This window comes from Microcebus murinus, chromosome 11 (assembly GCF_040939455.1).
Source record: "Microcebus murinus isolate Inina chromosome 11, M.murinus_Inina_mat1.0, whole genome shotgun sequence".
NCBI classification, from domain to species: domain Eukaryota; kingdom Metazoa; phylum Chordata; class Mammalia; order Primates; family Cheirogaleidae; genus Microcebus; species Microcebus murinus.
Window position 1 is genome coordinate 16465500 of NC_134114.1, and position 24429 is coordinate 16489928.

At 32.6% G+C, this 24429-nt stretch overlaps 1 protein-coding gene across 4 annotated transcripts in view; it reads right to left on the reverse strand.

The window, feature by feature from the left end:
• Window positions 1-625: 625 nt before the first annotated feature.
• Window positions 626-24429, reverse strand: part of CDH12 (cadherin 12) — a 947374-nt gene continuing 923570 nt past the window's right edge. For all 4 annotated transcript variants that reach the window (XM_020290041.2, XM_020290040.2, XM_020290038.2 and 1 more), the window contains 4 exons: window positions 12649-12770; window positions 8525-8642; window positions 4959-5210; window positions 626-1225 (listed from right to left, as the gene is read on the reverse strand). In XM_020290041.2, coding sequence (XP_020145630.2) covers window positions 726-1225; window positions 4959-5210; window positions 8525-8642; window positions 12649-12770 — 992 coding nt within the window. In that variant the 3' untranslated portion in view covers window positions 626-725. The remainder of the gene's footprint in view (window positions 1226-4958; window positions 5211-8524; window positions 8643-12648; window positions 12771-24429) is intronic.

Consider the following 24429-nt stretch of genomic DNA (forward strand, 5'->3'; position numbering starts at 1 on the left):
AACATTGCTTTTAGAATTTGGGACTTACATATTTGATAGTGACATTTTTATTTCAATTTTCTGAAAGGGTAGGAAAAACAAATGTGTTTTGGCATACAGTTTTAAAAAGAAAAAAAGAAACCTTTGAATTATAAGAAGATGGAGTTCAGAAAGTATTCTTCTTTTTTTCTCAAAAGGAATGAGGAGAGTCAGCATGTTGCTATTGCTCCTTGACATAAAGACAGTGTCTTTGTTTTATGTCCTCTTTATCTGAATCCTGCAATGCCATCACAGCAGAGTGTACTGTACACCACTTTAAATGATAAGAGTTTCAATAGGCACTTTAGTGGAATTAAGAAAAATCTAACACTCTTCCACCGTGATGCCACATAGCTATCTTCGTTCTAGGTTGTCATGTCAGTAAATTGTATTTAATAGGCCTGAGCTTGTCTCAGTGTGATTCTGAAAACAAAACAACAAAGCAAGTACGTATTACAGGATTTATCTTGTGTTGGCAGAATAAAACAAAACTGACAATATGATAAATATAGCAACTTGCCAGAAACCAGATAATCAAAGAAATCTTGTTCTATAAAGCCTGGGCCTTTGTGTGTGCGTGTGCATGTGTGATTTCTATTTGTATTTCTTTCTTTTTTTTTAAATTTCTCCTCTTGGTTCTATTTGTATTTCGTTTTTCTTTTTTAAAAATTTCTCCTCTTGGTTGTGTTTGAGCCTTCACGGCTCCCCTAAGTGACTTTATCAGGATTATAACTCTCTTCTTCGCCAAACATGTCTGCCAGGACTTTAAAGCGGGGTCCCCAGTCTGTCAGATAGTCGTAGTCCTGGTCGCCTTCTGTGGTGACAGAGTCTATAGAGCTGAGGGACTCTGCCACGGATCCATTTCCCTCATAGGCATATGTGGCCAGCGAATCATACGGTGGGGCGGTTGGGTCCACATCATTTTCCTGTAACCTTTGATTAATGAAATCCCTTATGTCTGTGTTATCTTCCACTGGGGGCCTCTGACGAGGTAAACAGAGAGAGTCTGGTTTTATATCCCTGCGAATTTTGTTCTCTTCAATCACTTTTGGGTTTCTCAGAGCCCCGATGTCGAAGGCCTGGGTGTCCTCCTCCCCACCTCCTTCGTCGTCATAGTGGATGACGTTGTCTCTGATGTCTTCCTTAGAGGTCATCAGGGTGTCCTTCTTCTTCTGCCTTCGCAGGGCCACATACAGCACAACTATGGCTGAAACAGGACAAAAATTACAATTTCAGAATAGAAAGCAGATATTTGGCTTTTATCTCTCAATAAAAAATAAAATGGATCAGGCTGGCTGAATTTAATGGTCACCTATTATTTTTAAAGTAAACATACTGTAATCAGTAGGTCCATATGTTTACATTTTTTTTCATTGTCTAAAATCAACTTCATTTTGAAATTGTAACTAACAAGAAGCTATACCAAAGTTATTCACAAAGTCAAACAATTGTCGAACAATATTAAATATTTTAGTTTCAGGTAAAAACGTATTTTGCAAAATAAGAGATAAAAGAAACAATAGTTGTCCTAACCATAAAGAGAGCTATAAGAATTGATATAACAAAATTATCATTAAAACTTATATTATCATCTATAAGTAACACATAGATAATCATTCATAGCTAATTTCCCAATTGTAACATTTCCAATTGTAAGTTTAAAAATTGTGTTTCTAATAAACCCAAATCTTCACAATTGCAATCATTTTTAAAAGCAATAAATAAGAAAGAGGAAGAAAAAGGAAGGAAGGGAAGGAAGGAGGAAATAAAATATAGTTTATATTTTCATAAGCTATATTTTTAATTTGGTTTTATAAATCTTACCAACTATAACCTCTAATTATTTCAAATCTGTGTCCTGCCATATTGAGACATTTTCCAAATCAAATGCCTCGTATTCAGGTTACCTTCATGAAACAAGATATTTGAAATAGTCATTAGGATTTATATACTTTCATTTTGGAATCTCTCTTCATTCCTAGTTTACTTAAAGCTTTCCTTTAAATCAACGGTGCTTACTTCTTCTAGGGCTGAATGGGCACAGATACAAATGAGTCAGTGCTCAGCTTTGCTTGTCATAACACCCGTCTCCTCCACAGCAGTGGCACTAAGATAAACAACAGAGTGGGTTTGATTTACCACAGCAGACTGTGGAAGACTCGTGTCATAGAACTAGAAAGTGTAGAAGAATGGATGATTTTGAAGATCACTTATTCCCTCTTCCTCCAAAATTAGAGTTGGAGTAATTGGGAGGAAGGTGAAGAGCAGGGTGACAGGTAGGGATACTCGCCACTATACTAACGAGGATGGCAAGAGGGAGAAGACCTAGGCAAACCTTCTGTACGGTGGCCCTTGGAGAAATGTTGAGCACCCTGAGCTCCTCTCAGGGTTTAGGGACTCTCAGAACTAAAGAGACACAGGGAGCATGGGAGAGACTGCAGGCTTCATGGAGAAGCCTTGTGTATAAAATGGCTTTAGAGTCATGGCTGAGAAAGCGACTGGTTAGATGTGCCCGAGTGCCACCTAAGAGTGACCTGAGCACCACAAATTTCCTGTGTTTCCCTTCACCTCAGGAAGATTATGGGTATGGCTGAGAACAAGCTAGAAGAGCTACAAGAATCTGAGATTGGTCGAGGATGTCAAAGAATAGAGTTTTTTTTTTTTATTTCAATTTTTATAGGGGTACAAACATTTGGGCTACATCTATTACATTCGTACCACCCAAGTCAGAGCTATAAGCATGCCCCTCCCAAACCGTGCATAACATACCCTTTAGGTGTGAATTTACCCATCCCCTTCTCCCCCCCCCCCAACCTGCCCACTCCCTAGTGAATGTTACTACTACATGTGCACATAAGTGCTAATCAGTTAATACCAATTTGCTGGTGAGTACATGTGGTGCTTGTGTTTTCATTCTTGTGATACCTCCCTTAGTAGAATGGGATTCAGATTAGATAGATTTTTAAGCAGACTCTGTGGTAGGACAAAGCACGTCAATATCCACTGCCGTACACCAGCAAATTCACGATGCCTAGAACAGTGCTCGTGCACTGCGGAACTCAGGAGTATCCGGATGAATGAGCAGCAGGTGGCAGTGATATGAGGACCTGAGCAGATTACTTTCTGCATTGTATGAGGCTCAAGAAGCTAAAGGGAAACACCCAGAACTTGCGAAGTCATGCTAGGTTGATATTGTCAACCTACATAAACAGAAAAAGTCTTTCTAAAAGAAATATTTGTTTTGGAATAGAGCACGGCAACAGGGACATGCATGCCATAGTAGACTGTGTGCATATTCAGGGAGGTAAAGGAAGACAAAAGTTTATAAAGGGGAAAAAATGAGGAGGATTGCATAATCGTTTTGAAATAATTATCCTTGTCTACAAAGATCAATAACAAGGGTGATGCCAGTCTGGGGTTGGACAGAGAGCTGCTGGGCAAATGTCTTTGCAGATGTTATTCTGTGTAAGGTTGTTACTGCCTTTGTGCAAGACTGTGATTTTTTTGCAGTCTTTTTTTGTTACCAGGTATCCAAGCACAAGAACTCTTTCCATGGCCTTCCCTGGCTCTATTTTTCAAGGTTTTCCTGACATTCATGACACTCATGATTCCATTTTGATCGTGACAACTTTCACAATGTAGAAATACCCTGAAACTCAGCTATCTACAAGAGAATAGAGCGTATGGGAGAGAAACACTTGATTTAAAGGTAAACACCTGATTTATCATGCTAAATTTCAGATAAGAAAATGTTATTTTTGAATTTGCCCTTTTAAGGTTTATATTATTAGCACAAACAGATGCTAGGGATAATTTAGGATAAATTGCAAAGAATAATTTGTTACAAATTATAAGGATATTAAAAATACTTAGCTCTGTACACCAAAGTTACTCATATGGAATTAATGCCTATGCCATGCAAAGTGGACTATAACTTTACTCTTCAAGCCAGTGTGAGTGCCACATTCAAGGAGTGTTCCCACTTAGTATTATGTAATGCCTTACTCCCCATGTTTTACATCCTAGTAATTTTTTAAATTTTGTTTTCTATCCTGGAGATAAAAGTCAGGTGTCCATATTTGTCAGATTATCTTTGTTTAAATAACAAATATGCATGTATAAACTGATTCCACATAGCTCCACTGTATATCTGTTACAGTAAGAACTTGAAGGAATAACTGGAAAAATAAATCTCTACTTTGTGAATTAGTAAGTGGAATGGAGAAGCTAAACAGAGTTGATGGAAGAGGGAAAACCCCTAAAGTAGGTTTATATTCACTCCCACAGAGACGTTACAGATACATTTACTACAATATTTTTCCTTTGCAGTGTTTCTAGATATTTCACTATACTCTGTGCTGTTCTAGTGGGAATGGTTAGAATTTTGATGTGAGGAGATGCAAGGAAATAGAAGAAGAGTTACTTCTAGCTAGCAGTTTAAACAGGAAAGAAATGTGAATTTGGGGATTCTGTTATATTCTAGTTCTTTCTGCCCTTTCTCTTTTCTTCCTCTCTTTACTAAACTGGAACCTGAGAGCTATTATTCATCTAGCAAAAATTTTAAAAGGTTATATGATCTGCTATTAGACAGCAGAATTGCTAAGTGGTAAAATGAATTGAGAAGCTGCTGTTGTAAATGGATATTTATTATAGAGAATTTTATTGTCCCAAGGGTCACAAAATGTTATTACTTAAAAATCCCATAAGACTTGAACATATTTTTTTATTTTTGGTGATATCATTTACTCCCAATAATATATACCCATGAGGTATGAAATATATAAATAACTTTGATAAATATTTAATTTAACACAGATATATGATCTATCCAGATGTGACATGTTAATGAAGAAAAACTGACTTACATGATAAATTGAATACATATCTAGACCAGGGGAGGAAAGAGAGAGAGAGAGGATGTGATTAATATTGAAACCAACCTAAAAGTATAATAATGCATAGTAGGATTGCAATCAAAGCCCCAGTGCTGAGTCCTACAGGCAGAAAAATCGCTTCCACATTACAAGACAGGATGGTGCCGTCAGAGTCACATCTACAAACTCGTATAGTCATTGTGTTTGTGCTGCTCTGCACAGGGTAACTGCTGTCTTCTATTACAACAGGGAGGAAATACAACTCTTGCTGCCTGCGGCTGTATCCATTTCTTCTGGTTTCAATTCCAGCTGTGTTGTCTACAAAATATGACATTTATGATAACATGGTTACTATGAGCTTCACTTCAAATCCCAAAGTTGGCATCTGTTAAATAGTAGACAGCTCTTCTTGTATCAGAAAAGTGCATCCTTATTTTAATTTTTTTCTTTTATAATTATGAAAGCTGCCAAAATATAATCAAATATCATCAGAGAAAGAAGAAACATTAATTTTTTTCTGGTGTAAGAATTAAATTTTCTATTCAGAAAGATTATAGAATGATTTATAAGATAGTTAAGTGTGCTATATTGACTCATTTTTTTTCTGACATCAAAATCTCATTGCAAAAAATACTTTTGTAGAAGTACCTGTACATAAAAGAAGAGCAAAGATTGCAAAGTATGAATCTGTAAAATGTCTTACGTAAGAACCTATTCTTTAAAATATATTAAAAATCAATTGACTATTTCAGATTAAAACTTTTTTCTGTTGATATATTGTATATGTGTACATCTTTATATATGATATATAGATGTTTGTGTGAATATAAATACTTTCACTTCTGCACATTAGCTAATGTAAGACACATAGAAAAATGTATTAAAAACAAAAAGATTCATTAAAAATTTTGAAGTCTATGAATTATAATAAGTCACCACTTTAATATAATTATGAACATAATTCATTGTAATTCTGATTAAATCAATAATATTTACTTACAATCTAACACAATACAAATTTCTATTTTTATATAAATGCACTTACTATTTCTATTAAAAGTGAGGGTGATTTAGACAGGAACTTGCTCTGTCACCCAGGCTGGAGTGCAGTGGCATCATCACAGCTCACTGCCACCTCAAACTCCTGGGTTCAAGCTATCTTCCTGCCTCAGCATCCAGAGTAGCTGCGACTTCAGGCCCACGCCACCATGCCCTGCTAATTTTTGTACTCTTTGAAGAGATGTATTTCTATACAAAGAGCATACATTTTATTTTATTCACTATTTTGTTACAGTGAAATTTATAGTGCTATTTCTTTTTATGTGTGTCACTGGAAGTAACTCCTAGAAGTACTTTACTATTTTTAGCAGTAAAATAATATGTAGTTTATGATAGCCATGTATAATACGTAACTGAGAATCAGGTAAAATAATTTTAGTAAAGTATATTATAATAAAAATCTATCAAACATGTTATTCTTTCAAGCATATTCCATTTTTCTATTTGTAGACTTTAAAATTCAACAACTGAAATTTAGGCAACTTCTCTATACTCACTGCAACAGAAAACACCAAGATGAGAAAACTTTATGTGATATGATTAAGAATGGAAAAATGAGGACTAGTTGAAGCAATGTTGAAATTGTCAGTAATTGGTGGTTGAATACTTGAGACTGAGAAAAAGAAATAAAGTTCATAACCTTGGTGAAAATAATTAATAGAAAGTCTGATGTGTCTGCACTAGGTAGGCATTTGGTTCTCTTGAACTCAATTTATGTCAAAAGGCATAATATACTGAGAACTGACCATATCAAATTTATTTTGCTATCCATAGTAGAAAGAAAAAGACATACTAAACTTCATTTCTACTCTTAAAATTATTTCTATACACAGAAAAGAAAAGAGCTTACACTTGCAAATATAACTTAAAATGAAACAGGGAGCACAGGAAATGACATATGAAATTTTGTGGCAAGTACATAGTTTGTGAGAAAACACTCTATGAGGCAAGCTTATCTGTTCACATTATCATAATTAATGATCATCCAGCAAAGTTACCGTGATGAAAATAGTCAATGCTTACATTTAGTGAATGATGTGACCATCTGCCTAGTGGCTCAAGCCTATGATCTGGAAGTCTTTGTCTTCTCCATTACATTCACTTACGAAATCTAAGTGATCTATCATTAAGCCCTATCAATTCTATTTCCATTCACTTGTTGCTATCCTCATAGTTATTACCTTAATCCAACATTCTCACAAGTTACCGCAAGGGCATTAGAACAAGTTTTATCTTCCTGTAATGTTTTCTCCATATTGCATCCAAACTGATCTCCCCAAAATGCAAATTGAGTATGTTATATACTTGCTTAAACCTGTCAAAGACTACTATATTCATTGGATTTAAGTTATCTCCTTATGGCTTACAGATAGGGTGACCATATAGACTAGTTCGTCTTGGACTGCTTTATTTGATGTGTGTTGCTTTAACTTAAAATTATTAATATTGCCCATTTCCATTCTCAAAAATGTTTCAGTTTTTATGATAAAATATGTGATAACCCTACTTATGAAGAACTTCAAGGTTTGATAACTGTTTCAGATATGGCCATTTCTTAAATTATACCATTGTATCTGGCAAACCCTATTCAACTTCCTTCAGTGATAAAATGTGGGGATCCTGATTTTCTTTCCTTAATTATTTGCAGCTAAGTTTTCTCAAAATATGCTTTAACTTCAATCATCATTATTATAATTTCATCACAATTTATTTGTTCTATATGCATTATATTAAAAATGTAACTTTTTAACCTAATATTATTAAACTTAAATCTTGTGATCTTTATTTTAAAGAATATGGAAACTTACAGGAGAGAGAATACCCAAGGTCACAGAACTAATAGTCAGAGAAATTGGTACTGAATCTTAATATTTCTCGTTCAGAATCCTTTATATTTTTGTAGTGGTTGTAATATTAGCAGATGTAATAATATTATTAGTAGTAGTAGTCATCGTCGTCACAGCAGTAATAGTAGTATTAATAGTATAAACATGATGGCAGAGGTGTTAAAATTATCTTGACAGTAACTTATTTTAGGCATTGTGTTAAAGTTTATGCATGTATAATTATATTTAATACAAATACTATGAGTTTAACATTGTTTTGTATAATTTTATATAGTAAGAGTCTATCATTTCAGTAGTATGGAATGGGAATGCCAACTTACATCATTCTAATTTGCAATGCTTGCATTTCTAACCTGTGCTGTTTAGGAGGACAGTTACTAGTTACCTATTTGTATATAGGGAACTTATATATAATATAAGTAATGCGCATGGGGGATGGAAATAATATATTTAAAACAGGGAAAGCATTCAATTTTCCAGATAGTTTTTATTTGCTTGATTCATTGAGAGACTGTCCACATTTATAATGGAAGTAACCTGTGTTAATAGATACTCTGTTAATACATAGATTTGATTTTCTGCTAGCTGTAGAATTTTTCATTTGTCATATAAGGATATCCATGTTTTATGAAACTGAGTGCTTCTGTGAAAAGCACTGATTCCTCCCTTTGTGCCTGTTTACAAAGATACGTGATAAGAGGTAAATCTTTCTGTGGTTATACTTACTTCTGAAGTCACGAACTGTAAAATTTGGTTTGATGGCAGCCTCAGGTGATAATCTAAAGGAGAATTGCTGCCCAGCAGGTGAAAGATCTCGGTCTGCAGCACCGACTATCTGAATTATCTGAAACAAAGTTGAGATTAAAGTTGAAGTCAGTCATTAGTTTCAAAGGGAACTTTACACACCAGGCTAATAAGTTTATTTAATGAAGCATGCAAGTAAACAGAAATGACACTTTCTGAATCATTACCAGTGAACTGATTATTTACATATAATATTTATAAACAAATCTCTAACATTTACAGGCAATCATGACAGTTACAATTACAGGACAGGGGTTAATTCCAAATCAATATCTGTATGACCAAAAGCTTACCAGCATTGAATATTCTCACTAATAAGCAAAATGAAATTAAAATGTACTTGCTTGCATTTTAAATTAGATGAAATAAATGCTTTCTAGCCAAAATATGAGAATGCTTACTAGAAACAAAATCTCTGATCATCTAAAAGCCCTTGCAATAGCAAAATTTTAGTGCTATTATGTTTTGTAACAATGGGTTTATTTTCATAAATAAAATCATGAGAAAAAGATACAAAAGATGTGTATCTATTTTTGTTATATTTGTTTGCCCCATTGTGTAGGAATACAAATTGTGGTTTCGAAGCATTTTTAAAAGATAAGCACTATTATCCCTGTTTCAAATTTTTTTTTCTAACTTGCTCCCATAGGTTATATATCTTATAATTAAAAGCCTGGTATTCCAATATGATGCCCTTAAAATTTTGGAGAATAAAAATAACTTCTAAGAGCCAAACTGTGAAATTTTCAATTCACCACACAGAAGCATTTATTTATTAACATGTGCAATGAAGGGCTTCAGACAGTTTTTTAGGAAGTGTGTGTGGAGGAGGACAGAGCAGTGTGCTAGCGAGGTAAGCATGCTCTTAGAATAAATATGAATTTGCCAGAAAAGACTTTAGATTTCAAATACTATATCCTGGTCCCCATGCGTAATGCATGCATCATGTGATCTTACATTGATGCTATTAAATGTACAACTCAATTGAAACCCAATCTTAAGATTGTGATCTACTTTCCCACACACAAAAATTGATACACGGATGGATGGATAGATACAGATATCACTGGGACTTTGAGTATCCAGTGCAGTATTAGTAATTTGTAATTTAATAAATTAATTGCCCCTCTAATGTGAATTAATTGCACAGGGTCTATTTATGCTTTAAAATTGTCATGGGCAGGATTGTTGTTATTGAACACCAAAGGCTAGATCATGGAAGGTGGCAATTTAGTCAAGAATCACCACTTCGACCCTGTAAAACTTCAACTTTTCTTCACTTAAACCAATATCCTCAGATAATTCTATTTCCTCCATAAAATTCCTGTATATTATTTAGGTACCAATACTTAGTTGTTGAATTTTGTTTTGTTTTGATTCTAAATACTATCAGTGAACACCATTTACTAAATTAAAGGTGTTTAATGTCAAAACATATCAAGAAGATGATTTTAGAATGAAGTCCTTTAGAATAGGATACATATATGAAAATAACTTTGTTACAGACTAACACTTATCTGGACCTGTCATTTGGAAGTCACTGCTCCAAGGAAAAAAACTCTCATATAAATCTTTACTGATTTACACAGTATCATATTTCTTCCTCTGCTCTTTCAGATAGATAGATGATAGATAGATGATAGATAGATAGATGATGGATAGAGGATAGATGGATAGATGGATAGATGGATAGAGGATAGAGGATAGAGGATAGAGGATAGATGGATGGATGATAGAGGATAGATGGATGGATGATAGAGGATAGATGGATGGATGATAGAGGATAGATGGATGGATGATAGAGGATAGATGGATGGATGATAGAGGATAGATGGATGGATGATAGAGGATAGATGGATGGATGATAGAGGATAGATGGATGGATGATAGAGGATAGATGGATGGATGATAGAGGATAGATGGATGGATGATAGACAGACAGATTCACACATAAGCCAAAACAGATAGATAGTTCCTGTGCATAGTTATGTTAGGGAAGAATGGCTGGGGTCAAAAGCAGGAAGTATTCATATAACACACTCCCTGAAAACTAAAGGGACATTTTAGGGTTATGTTTTGTGCCTAAGAGTGACCCGACAGGACACAAAAAAACCCAACAGACGTGTTTTAGAATAAGAGCCTCCAAGAGCCCAACAAATTTTTCACAACTTTGTCCAGATACAAGAAAATCAATTTGATCTTAAGTAACTTCCCATTCCCAACCTTTCAGATTCTTTAATTCAGGGGTCCTCAAACTTTTTAAGCAAGGGGCCAGTTCACTGTCCCTCAGACCGTTGGAGGGCCGTTGGAGAGTGCAGTGCACATTCCACACTTGCACACTGTGGGTCCCGGACAAGTTTGGCTGCTAAGCAGGACAGGCAGTGGCAGCAAAAATACCCAGCAGGCTGGATAAATGTCGTCAGCGGGCTGCATGTGGCCTCCAGGCTGTAGTTTGAGGACGCCTGCTTTAATTTATTAGACAGACATACGGCATTAAAGGAAGCTCTGTTCCCTAAGGCTTTCATTTGGAGCATTATAAGATTCTGATTGATCTGAAGCCAATAGCATAAAAGATAAAGAATTGACTTATTTATTTTGCATGGGCATCTATAAAGTGAAAAATATCTAAGTTGTGAAATTTTGGCAAATCTCTTCTAGCTGCCCAAATTACCAAATCAGGTTATTTGTCTTGGGCCCAGATATTTATGTAGCATTCTATTTCCAAAACTGAAGTAAGCAGTGGGCTCATCATATGTAAATTGTGGATGCATTCAAGATAACATTTAAGCGCATTTTTGTGCCATTCAAAATTAAGGATGCAGATTTCTTGAGAAAATATCACTACATGATGGCGTAAGAATATTAATGATTCCCCAAATTGTCACATGAGAGATTAGAGCAGCACAATACATTAGAAGTTTCCATGCTAATGAAAATATTTCTATTTCTGCCCTCAGCAAAATGGTATCCACTCATCACCTATGGTTATTGAACACTTGAAATGTGGCTAGTATGAATGAGAATATTAATTTTTAATTTTATTTGATGTTAATTTTAATTTAATAGCTAGATAGCTAGTACACATCACAGGTTAGAGCTATGGGACAAAGTTTCTACTAAGCAGTGTAAATAATGCAAATTAAAAAACATACTAAAGGTTAAAAAATGACATTTGTAAACAAAAGTATTGTTTCAAATATGAAGATTTATTACAAGTAAAATTTAAAACTTCTCAAATTTACTTAATTTATCAGTTATGCTGTTTAAAGATGATGCAACAAACCAAAGAATACCAATACATTTTCCCTGTGGAACATTAAGTGCACGGCATTAGGTTCAGCGTATTCTTGTTTCACGACATAATCTTATATACTCATGCCTATCCCCTTTATGTTATTCATTAATTCATTCATAATAGTGTAGGGGAAAAAAAACTGGCTAATCACCACCACCTCACATAAAACCTAGGACTTTGACAGTACCTCTCATAAACTATGTGGTCTTTCCTCATAACATCTTTCCACCAAAACATCCCCCAGAGTAACATTGACTTAATAAGGAAAATGTAATTTGGCCATTTTTAATAACTCAGATGTTTTCCTCAAGGTCATTAGAGAAGGAAGCTTTACATTTTCATGTTAGGTTAAAAGCTTTGTTGGACCCCTTATGAAAACATGTGAGCAAAGCAAAGAATACACTGGGAAAATGCATTCTGAAGTGATTTGCTTACAGAATTTACATACAAGTTCTTTAGAAATTCCACATTAAGAGAGTGGAAAAACACCAGAATCCACAATTCTAGATCTTTAGTTATACAAATAACTTCCATGAGGCAACCAACACTTTATCTTCTGTGGTATTACTTCCACATTCATGCATCTACCATTAATTCACAAGAGTTAATATATCTGTGGTTTCTTTTATGAAGCCATCTGATCCAGAAAAATAAGCATAAGTGTTTGTATTCATGTATGGACTTATAACTTGAAAACACATGTATATAGTGCATCTTTACATACTCCTAATAAACAATATTGTTATGATACCTGTCCTGGTTTGGCATTTTCACACACAGCTGTCTCATATGGTACAGATATTTCTGGAGGAAATTCATTGACATCTAGGACATTAATCAATATGTTGACTTTGCTGGTTAATAAAGGGTTACCTATTGAAAACATAAAAAAGAGAAAAGATAATTACAAAATCTGGTCATTTATTGCTTCTGCAAGAAACAACAGTATTTAATTTTTTTTTTAAATCAGCTTTCATATAGAATAAAAATAATTCTTCCTCTTAATGGAAAGTCTAAAGGTTCCAATTATAAGATAATAAAAGAATGGATAAGTGAGATATTAATGTTTAGCTGTCAGAGATCTAGCAGTGTACCCTGCTGGGGTTTAATCCCTGAAATTCATGACCAAAGTTAGGCCAACTATTTAGCTGATATTTTACTGTAAGTATAGGGCCCTTCTAGTAGAATGACTTAGCCATCATACCAGGTTAATTCACAGAACCAGTCTTCACCAATAATGATATTCTTTCACCGGATAAAAAATATAGTTTTCTATGTTGTGTCCCTATAATGAAAATTTTATTGGCTGAATAATATGCATATTTAAAAGACTCTCTCAAAATGATTCTTCCCCGAAGCTTTCTCCTGAAAAGGACAATAACAAGGAGAATGAAGGAGAAAGGGCTTTTCACAAATGAATATTAGAAAAATAGATTTAAGAAAGGAGAAGTCAGAGATGGATTATGGAAAGCTAGGATCTATTCTTAAATTGCTTGCATTTGATAAGAAAGGAAAGAAGAAACAAATGTTTGTTAAAAATAACTTCTTTCTACAATATCAAAAAGATATTGAATGTCAGTTTGACAAGGCATCTCTCTGCCAAAATCCCATCCCAAGTTTTGTCCCCAGCCTACTCATCATTTATTCACAGCTGTATTTTGAAGACAACTAGAAATAATTAAGTAAGCAAATAAAGCATAATGTAATTCACATGTTTTAATGCATTCAATATAAATTCTGAAATTGTTGAAACACTTTTCCCAGAGTCACAAAGCTTGAAGAATGAGTTAGGATATAAACCCAGGATTATAAAAATCCAAAGGTCAGGTTTATTGCATCATACCTTCTCTATTGATTGGTTTATATGTTGTTAAACTCTTCTGCAGTATCACTGAATATTCACATTTTTTTAGACCTCTATCTGGAATGCTTCCTTGAACACATGAAATCTTACCCCATGATCAATTTTAACAAGTCTACAATATTTCTGAGTTGAAATTCATTAAAAATTAAATCAAAAACATTCTAAAAGAAGCTTAAAAATTGTTCATATATTTACATGTGAACATTCACACAATGGAATTCTTCATTGTGTACCAGTGCATATATTAACAGATAACATAAATTAATACGTGAGTATATTTTGTAACATTGAGTGTGTTTATGGAAGGTATAATGTAATCTTGGGGAATGATTCAGAAAACACGTATTCTTTAAAAATTGCTGTTAGTCACAGGGCATCGTCTTATTTGATAGAAAAGGTTTGGCTGAATTTTCACAAGTTAATCTTTCTTCAATTCAGTTACTTCGTATAAAAGACACAATATCAATAGTCCTACTTCATAGGGTGGTTGTATTAAATGTTTTACAAAATGTTGGATAAATTTTGGTTAAATTATCATTACTCTTATTACCAACTATACTTTGTGGAGATTATACTGCTTCTGTTATTTCTATTTGCTATTTATACAACATAAAATATAAAGGAAATTCAAAAAGTTGGTTAAACTGGGTTAACTTTCCTAAAGAAACTGGAAATTATCAACAGTAACAATAAAATTAATGCTTACGTTGTATTCATGTTCTAAAGCATCTTGTGTAGATGAACTCATTTATGGTTCATAGCAACTATGACATAGATATTATTACTATCTCCATTATGTATATGAAACTTTGAAGAAGAGAGAGGGATTCAACTTTTCCAAAAATCACACACTGAACGTGGTGAGACTAAGTTTTCAATCCAGGTGTTCTGGTTCCATAGCCCATTCTCTTAAACTCTATTTCTATAAGAGTATTAGAAGAAGAAGAAGAAAACCTTTGACAATACATAGCTACTTAGAAAATAGATCACTAATTCACATTATAGATTAGAGTCTAGCAAATTAATGTGCATAACTTATTCAACACCTGGACAATGTAAACTCAATCTCTACTTTCTATTTTACACAGTATATAAGGTAAAGTCCTTAGGCCACATGAAGAGGAAAGTTTTTCTTACATTTTTTCAGGATTACAGTTATATTTTATTAAGCTAGTGTGAGGATAGACTGTTTTCCACAGGAAGCAAGAGTTCTCCTTTAAATAAATTTATCGTGGAGATTTGTTTGATAATATATAAAAAATTTATTGAAATGAATTTAGACCTGATTTATCCATTAGAAATTCCTTTGTCCTAGTTTTAAATTACTTATTCTACTGTAATATAGATTTTAGTAATTGTCCCAATTGAGTAAATTACCAAAAAATTATTACTATTGTAAGTTATTACTTACAGTGTTTCTCAAAAGTGTGCTTTTAGTATTTTAGCTGAGACAAATTTTATTGTGTGGGACTGCCCTGTGCACTGTAGGATATATAGATTTCCTGAAAATTAAATTTCACAAGACATCACTGTGACAATTACAAAATAAATATCCAAATAAAAATAGAGAAAAAACAAGCACAACAAAAACATATTTATATTATTAAAAATGAGTAATGGGTTCATGGGTTTAATTATATTACTCTGGCTTCTATTGTATATTTTTAAACTTTTTATAAAGGTTAAAATAATTGTTACCTTATATTTTTAAGTGGCAGGGAAGCTATAACATCTCAGTTTGAGAACTACTCACATATACATTGAAATTTTCACAAGCAAATATAATTTATATGTGAAATATAGCATTCTTTCATTTATGTATTTATTAATAATTTATTAAATTATGTTGAGAAAGTAATGACCTACTTCCTTCTGACTCATCTAATGTGTATCTGAAACAATGATGAAATTCACTTAACCTTGATTTAGCATGAACATTATTATACAATTATTTGACAATAACACCATATCAAAACTAGTTACTATTGACTACTTATAAAACAAATTCATTTATGGACTTAGTAAATATTAAATCAAAATCCTGTACAATTAACTGTTAAGTTCCTAATAGTCAAATCGTTTAAATTCCAATCATTATTGTTCCACTTTGCTTATATTTAATAACAAGTTGCTTAATAATTTGAGGCTCATATACGATAATAAAGTAATAACTGTTTGTCCCTCATGCCTTCAAAAATGCTTTGTTAAATCTTCTCCTCAGTCAGCTACATAGTTTTCAGAGTCACTTTGAGTTAGAACTGTCTTAATATTTTAAAGTATATCTTAAACTAAGGGGAAAAAAAGAAAATGGCAAATAATCAAAATCAAGAATGAAGGAGGAAAAATTACTACTTATTATAAATTAAATAAAAAATTATAAAAGCATATTAAACTTTTTATGTTAAAAACAGTCAGCATAGAGGAAATGGACAAATTTTTGTAAAGATACAAATTACCAAAACTAAGTGGAATAAATAGAAAATTGTAACATAAAATGGAAGATAATGAAGTTTAATGAAATATATTTCCACAAAGAAAATCCAATATCCAGATGACTTCACTGGCGAATTCTATAAAATATTTAAACAACAAAAAATATCTATTTATAATCTTTTCCAGAAAATAAAGGAGGATGAACTTACAAACTCATTCTATGTGCCTTGATACCACAGCCAATTAAAAACATTACAGAAAAACAAAGCATAGATAATTATCTACACAAAACATAAGTACAAAAATTCCCTAAAAATATTAGCAAATCAAATTCAGCAAGTTATAAAGATAATTTATAATGATCAAGAGGTGTTTTTCCTATGGATACAAGGTTGGTTTAACATCCAAATTTAACATTAATATGGATGTTGGTTGAACATCCATATTAACAGAAGGAAGAACCAAAAAGTCACTTGTCTACCTCAATAGACTCAGAATTAGCATTTGACAAAATATTATCTCAATTCATGATGAAAACTGTCAACAAACAATGAATAGTGGCAACTTCTTCAACCTGGTAAAGTATATCTATAGGAAACTGACAGCTAACATAGTGAAAGACTGAATGTTTTCTCTGTAACATTGGACACAGGGCAAAAACATCTGCTCTTGATGCTTTTATATATTTTCAACATTGTACTTGAGGGTTTATCCAGTATAATCAGACCCAAACAATTTTTAAAGGCATCTAATTGGAAAGAAAAATAAAACTATTTGCTTGACAATGACATGACCCTGTAGATAGAAAATTCTAAAGACTCCGCAAAGAAAGTAGTAGACATAATAAAGTAATACATAAAGGTATGGGATAAGAGATCTATATTTTGGCAATTGCATACATAATATACTAGGAAAGAAAAAAAATGCTAGTATATTAAGCTGCCTTCCAAAATAAGGGAAGAGAAGACAGAAATAAGGGAAGAGAAGACAAAAAATTCCTTTAATTTTTTGATTAAAGGAATGTCAGCCTCATTGTCAGAAGAACATATGGTATGGGATAGATAGTTAGATCATTAGAATTTAGAATCAGGAATCTCTTTTAGAAACTGATTCACTAGTAACTACCACTATAACCTTTGATAAATCCTAGAAAATCTAAATTTTAAATCTAAAAGAGAAATTAGAATTTATATAAGTGTATAGTTCTCACACTATTCTTTCTAGTGTTAATTGTTTTCACAGGGAGCAAAGAGAGGGCTTTAGCTTTATTCACAGTTCTCTTTATGTAGTATGATGGGATGCCATGTAAGATTTCCTTTGACAAAGTGTCTCTCTGATCTATAAAATTTGAAAATTATAGATTTATCAATACTCATTTACAGATGAGAAAACTTTAGCACAGTCTTTCCTTTGATTTCTCTTAGAGCCAAGACTGGAATCCAAATCCCCTTTCTATGCTCCTCACTGCCCTATGATAGCTTTTAACTAACTCAAAGAGGAGAAGATGGGCTGCCTGAGCTGTGGATATGCCCATGTAAGTGACAATCGCTTATCTTCAATGAGTCACATTTATGATACATCCGGCCCACTATGCTGTGATGAAGCCCAGTCTACATTTGAGGGTCAAGATAGGGCTGTATAAAATTTTATATAATATGTACTCAATAGATACAGGCCAAATAATAGAATGTGTCCAAGAACCAAATGAAAAATTCAATTGAAAATGTTTTAAAGACTGTAAAGTACTAACAAACACAAGGTTCTTGTTATATTAAAATATAGTGGAACTATTCCTTTTTCTCTATTTAAAAATGACATCTATTTTTGAATAATTGTAAGAAGTTAAAATTCAATTTTGTGACTGTATACTAAATTACAACTGCAATTACTTCAAGAATGGAATCTTAGCCTTTTACGCCAAAAAACTGAATTATAATAATACAAACCATGTCAGATATAACAAATGAATAATACAGGTTAACAGAGACTTTCTTCACCTTTTCTCTTTAAAAATTAGCTCTCTTTTAAATTACAAGTTAATCCATGTCTAATAATAGCTGTTTTAGTGACAGTAGTATGACCTAAATTGAGTAATCCATAAAAAGAATTTAAATTATTCAAATATAACTATACTAAAGTTATGTTACCTTCTGTGAATTTGGTGACAAAGACTGATCTCCAAAGAAAAAGAAAAATAAATCTTTAAAAATACCTCTAATCAATATTTTTCCAATGAAAATTGTAGGGAAAGCATTACTGATTTTAAATATTTACAATAACAAAGTTTGAGACACTCTGAGTTCCTTGAGAACTAGAACTGTGTCAACTCATCTTTAAACTTTCAGAGTTTAAAGACATGAACACAGTGTCTTATACATGCTAGAAAATTGAATATATAACAATAGATATACTTTAAAAAATTGAACTGAGAAGCTGTGATGAGTTAGATGCAGCTAATATAATTTTCCTTGAATTCACTTATGGTCAGCAAGACCTAATTCTAGATGCCATTTCATTTTATGTTAAATTGTTTTAAAATTTCTTCTCAAATGACTTTCTTTAATAAGCAACATAAGTATTTTGAAGGCATGTAAAACACACTAGTTACAATTTGATAAAAAACTTGTTTTATACCACAAGTAGTAATAGGTATCAGTTACTAAAAATTAAATTTCTGAAATACCTATCTATAAAAATATGGTAAGTTATTAATAGTTTGATTCTATATTATTTTCTATTCATTATAATCAACTAAGTCACAGAAGTAATGGCAATAAAATGCACAAAATACAAAGCTGTATTTTGCCTTCTATCCTTTTCCTTACTTTCATCATCAAATTGTTTAACCAAAATGTTACTTATATTATTAATATCTCTAAATATCTCTCTGTTCACTTCTAACCATCAGCATCTTACTTGTTCTTCTATCTGCTTGTCCTTTCATCTGTCTCTTAAATGGCTTAGGTGCAGATCATTGACCCACTTCATTCTCATCTTTCATACTCACACAAATCATTATAATCTATAGGTTAGTGAATCCCAAATCTATTTATTAAAACTAAATCTCTTCGTGGACTTCTTGATGAGGATACACAACTGATTGCATGACTATTTGTATGAGCAGGAAGCAAATCAAATTCAACTTGTTTGAAATTGAACTCATAACCCTGTCCAATGTCACTATTTCTATTTCTATGGTTTTTTTTTTACCTTAGTTCATGGGACCACCAGCCTCCTTGCTGCCTATGTGAAAACCTGATCACTAATGTTGATGCCTCATTCACCTCTTTCCCACATCCAGTCAATGTTAATTCTCATCATTTTCACCTCTTGACTTTCTTTTAAATCATTCCATGTTTTTGATCCTCCCTGCCATTACTTTATAAGTCATCAAAATTTCTTAGATTACTAAAAAATATTTCTACTATTTTTATACCATTCTCCAGCCTTGCTTTCCTCTAGTCCTTTCATTATTCTGCAGCTAGCATAAATTTTCAAAAAATACCAGTCAGATTATATTCTTTGTTGGACTATATCTCCTCAATGTTTACCTTTTTATTTCAGGATAAATTCAAAACATCTTAACTGGCTGAAAAGAAAAAGCTTTAATATATCTCATCCAGACTGATTTTATTATTACTGGGAGATAAAAGTTATTGGGGGAGAGAGAGAGAGCAGACAGAGGAATTTACCTTGAACTCCCAATTTATTTTTATTTCCTGTACTGAATTCCTTTATATTTTTCTGAGTATCTTATGCATTCTTCCACTTCTAGAGTTTGACATATGCCAGTTTAACCACCAAAAATTCTTTTCAATTCTCTTTTCATTATTTTCCCCCTAATGTTTTAGTTTTCAATTTAGATGTATTATTATGGATAGTTTCCCTGGTATTTTTCTGTTTGCACCTGTAACACTCTGCTTTTCTTTTTATCTGTGTTAACATTTGAACGTGGTATTCATATTGCCAGTTCACCATGTCTGCTATTCATTAGACTGTAAACCCATCTGAGAAAGACATTTTTTTATTATAAACTTTGTATCCTGAACAGTAATGATGGTATTTTAACATAGCAACCAAAGAATAAATAAATGAATGAGTCGTAAAATGTTGCTGTTATATTTATATTCATGATAAATATGCTCTTAAAATATTAATACATAAGTTATGATATAATAATGTTGACTTAAGACATAATACATAATGTTTCAAAAAGATATGATATTCACAATTTATTATGTATACATCTATATTTCAGAAAATATGATAAACTATGGATTTAAAGATGTATAAGATAGTCTTTGATGCTAAGAAGTTCACACTTAACTGAGAAGATCACTACACACAGATTAAATATGATATAGTACATGTCAATAAAATACATTTACACATAAAATGTAATTCTATTTTTGAATTATATTTGGTACGTGATGTAAAGAATTTTATATACATGTCTAAATATATTTTCATTCAAATTTTAACCTTAATGTGAAAAGTTCATTATGTAGTTTTAATTTCCTAAGGAAATCAGATACTAATCAAGAAAAAATAAATCTGGCATTAATGTTGTGTATGTGATTTTGATGGAGCAATTAGATTGATTTAAAGTACTCCTAAGCAGTTTGATTACGGTAGTGTACCCACAAGCAGTTGAAAGTTTAAGATGAAATATAATTTATCACAACATAAATTTGGATTCCATTATATTTACATAGCCTATAATAATGAGAAAAATGTTACTATTTCTAAATTAAGTTGATGATTATGGTGATGGTAATGATTTTATTTCCATGTATATGATACATTACAGTGCTTTATGAAATGGTATGAAAACTTTATAAGTGATTCTCTCTACAAAGTGTTACTTTTATAAGTACTATTGAAATGTTGCCAGTTCTAGTATAAATCAAAGCTATCTTCTTTGAGAATACAAAATAGTTTTATATAATTACTTGGGAAAATGAAAGGGTCTTAGAAAATGGTAGATAATCTACCCTAGACTCATCTATGTAAAGCCAGGCAACCATTAAAAGTAAGAGAAAGGGAATTAAAGCAATTAAAGGAAGAAAATAATAACATCAATTCAGAATTGAAACCAATAGTTAAATTAAGTCCTTAAAGGTTAACACTTTTTAAGTATATCTATTCATGGTAACTGATTCCATTCTTTTGTTTACTCAAATTTGTGTTCATCTTTAAAGCACTAAAGAATTTGGCACAGTGGTTCCAAAATCAGTGTCCATCAGAATGACCTAGGAAGCTTGTTGAAAATGGAGATTTATTGGCAATACCCACAGAAATACTGATTCAGCATGTCTGGAATGAGGTACAAGAATCTGCTCTTTTAAAAATGCCCAAGGTGACTCTGATGCTGGTGACCACAATTGAGGCATTGAGGAATACTTCTACAGAAGAAAAGGTCAACCCCAGCATGCTTATTTTCAGTTAAAGTGAATAGGACTATTCATATCTTTTTTAGAAAGGAGGAGGAGGGTGTTGCTCAGATACTGCAGAGAATTTGCACTCCTCTTTGTCACTTGATCCCTGGTGAGGTCAACCATAGGTCACCTAGTGAATACATTTTAACCCAGTCAGTGGGGTTTATAAGAATGCAGATCCAGGAACAGAACAACCTTCCAAACTCACCAGATGGGAGAAGTTAAAGAGAAATGTTTCTTTGGACATATGTTAAGTTGGGGCACACAGGAAGAGAAGATACAAGGGGAATGAGGATAGATTCATAATCCCACCTAAAATACTGCAAATTATCAGTGAGGCTGTTAAGGCTCTGTTGGATGAGGACCCAGCTTACTTTCTGAATACATACAACCTTGCCACCAACGACACCACACTACCTGCAATGTCTGAGCTTGGCATGAACTTTGGTACCTTTATGGTTTGCTTAAGATGTTTCTTCAACCTAGAATACCCTCTCCTTCGAGCACAATATCTTTTTTATAAGTATAAATTATAAGTATAATTATAAATTATAAGTATAAATATAATTATAAATTATAAGTCTTTATAAAGACTCAACTCAAGTAATACTTCCTTTGTGATATACTCTGCCTTCAAAAAGAACTGTTTTATTTTTTCTCTCTCTGAGAGTACTTTGTGTTTTGATTATGCATTTAAAGGATTTAGCCAGATTGTTGCATCTCTCACAGCCTTTTCAGTTTCTAGAGGCCAGGCACTACAGTCCCTAAGATTTCTTTTTTTTTTTTTAAGTAACTTGTCTAGTTGCCAAGAACCACATATGTTACACAACCTTCTAAACTGGCTCCCAGTAATCCCCACCTCCTAATATTCACACCCTCATGCAACTCCCTTCCCTTCAGTGTGATCTGGATCTAGTGGCTGGTTTCTACTGAATAAGATGTGGCAAAAGTGAGATATCATTTCTGAGAATAGGAGACGAGTGACTGATATTCATTTTCCTGGCACTTTCTCTCTCTAGCTCGCTCATTTTGATTACACCAGCTGCCATTATGTGAACAGCCCTATGGAGAGGCTCATGTGGCAAGAATCTAAGGGGAGCTTCAGATAAATAGCTGGTGAGACTCTGAGACCCTGAATTTTGTCATCAACCACTGAGTGAATTTAATAGCAGCCTTATGAGAGAAGCCTTAGAGGACTGAACTTAACCATGAATGGATTACTAAACTTCAAGCACTGTGAGATAATAAACATTGTTTTAAACCACCAAATTTTGGTGTAATTTGTAATATAGCATAAGTAATACCCCATCCATAAGGACTAGATCTCTCTTCTAAATTCTTACAGCCTTTCTCCCCAAGAAATGGAGTTCTGTTAATGAATACCAGTGTTGTACCTATTTTTAAAATAATTGTTACTTTGTCTTCTAATTATGTACCATTTCTCACCTAAACCATGATTACGATTGCCTTAATCAAGGGCACCATGTTGAGGGTGCCATATGCTGCCTGTGTCATTGAATGTACTTGCCAGTCAGTTCTATTCCTTCCCCCATTCTACTCCTGATTTTGAAGGTCTACAGTTAGGCATTGGTTCAAATATCTTGTGTGGCTGTTCTCATCATTGACTCACCATAGGAAAGGATCTGTAATGACATCATGGACTAACAAGGTGAAAAACACAGAGAATGCATACTATAACTACGGAGTGTGTTTTTGTTCATTAATTCCCAACTGAGGTGTTTAGAAGTATTGATAATGATTGTATTTCTTTTAATATTTCAAAAAGTCTAACATGTTATATAGTTACACATCATTTAGCTATAAAGTTAATTAAAACATTTTTGTAATTATATCAACTGACTGTGATACTAGGCTGATCAAATAATTGATTGTCACTTTGTTAATTAAACATAAAGATATTTAATAAATATTGTTTAATGAGAGGTGATGTCAGGTAGACAAAAATCTTTCAATATACAGGGAAATTAGTAAAAAATATCCTTCACAATGAAATCATTAGGAACTCTAACTGTAGGTAGAGACTGATCCAGTAATTTGAACTTATTGGTCACAGACAGAAATCTACCTAACTATTCTACTGTTGTTCACATAATATTACATGTATATATCCCTATTCTCATATTTTTAGGTTTTGTCTTTTCATTATAAAATACAAGTTTACTATATAATTCTCATAATTAGGTATAATAAGATTAAATATAGATGATAGGCAGATGTCAAGAATTTAATAATTTCAATTCACTTATATGTACATTGCAAATGAAAATATTCATTTTTATACTATATTATGCTTTATGCAATAAAAATTACCTTGACAATTGTTACTAAATTATTTTTAATTTATTTTTTAAATTGCCAGATAAAATGATATATATTTACCATGTATAATATGTTGTTTTGAAGTATATATACATTATAGAATGACTAACTCTAGCTAGTTAACATATGCATTACTTCACATAGTTGTCATTTTTTTGTGGTGAGAACACTTTATATTCACTGTCTTAGCATTTTTCCAGAATGCAATGTATTGTTAACTAGAGTCACCATGTAGTATAATAGATCTCTTGGACCTATTCCTCCTATTAACTGAAATTTTGTATTTTATGACCAACATCTCCCCAAATCCCTCACTACTAACTTATTTAAAATAAATGAATGAAGCTTAGGCAAGTAAATATGTTTCTGGTAGAATTGTTAGCACTCAATCCATTGGATATGTTTTGAAGTGGGAGAACTCAGGGCTCCAGTCCTAGCCTGGTCATCATTAGCTGTG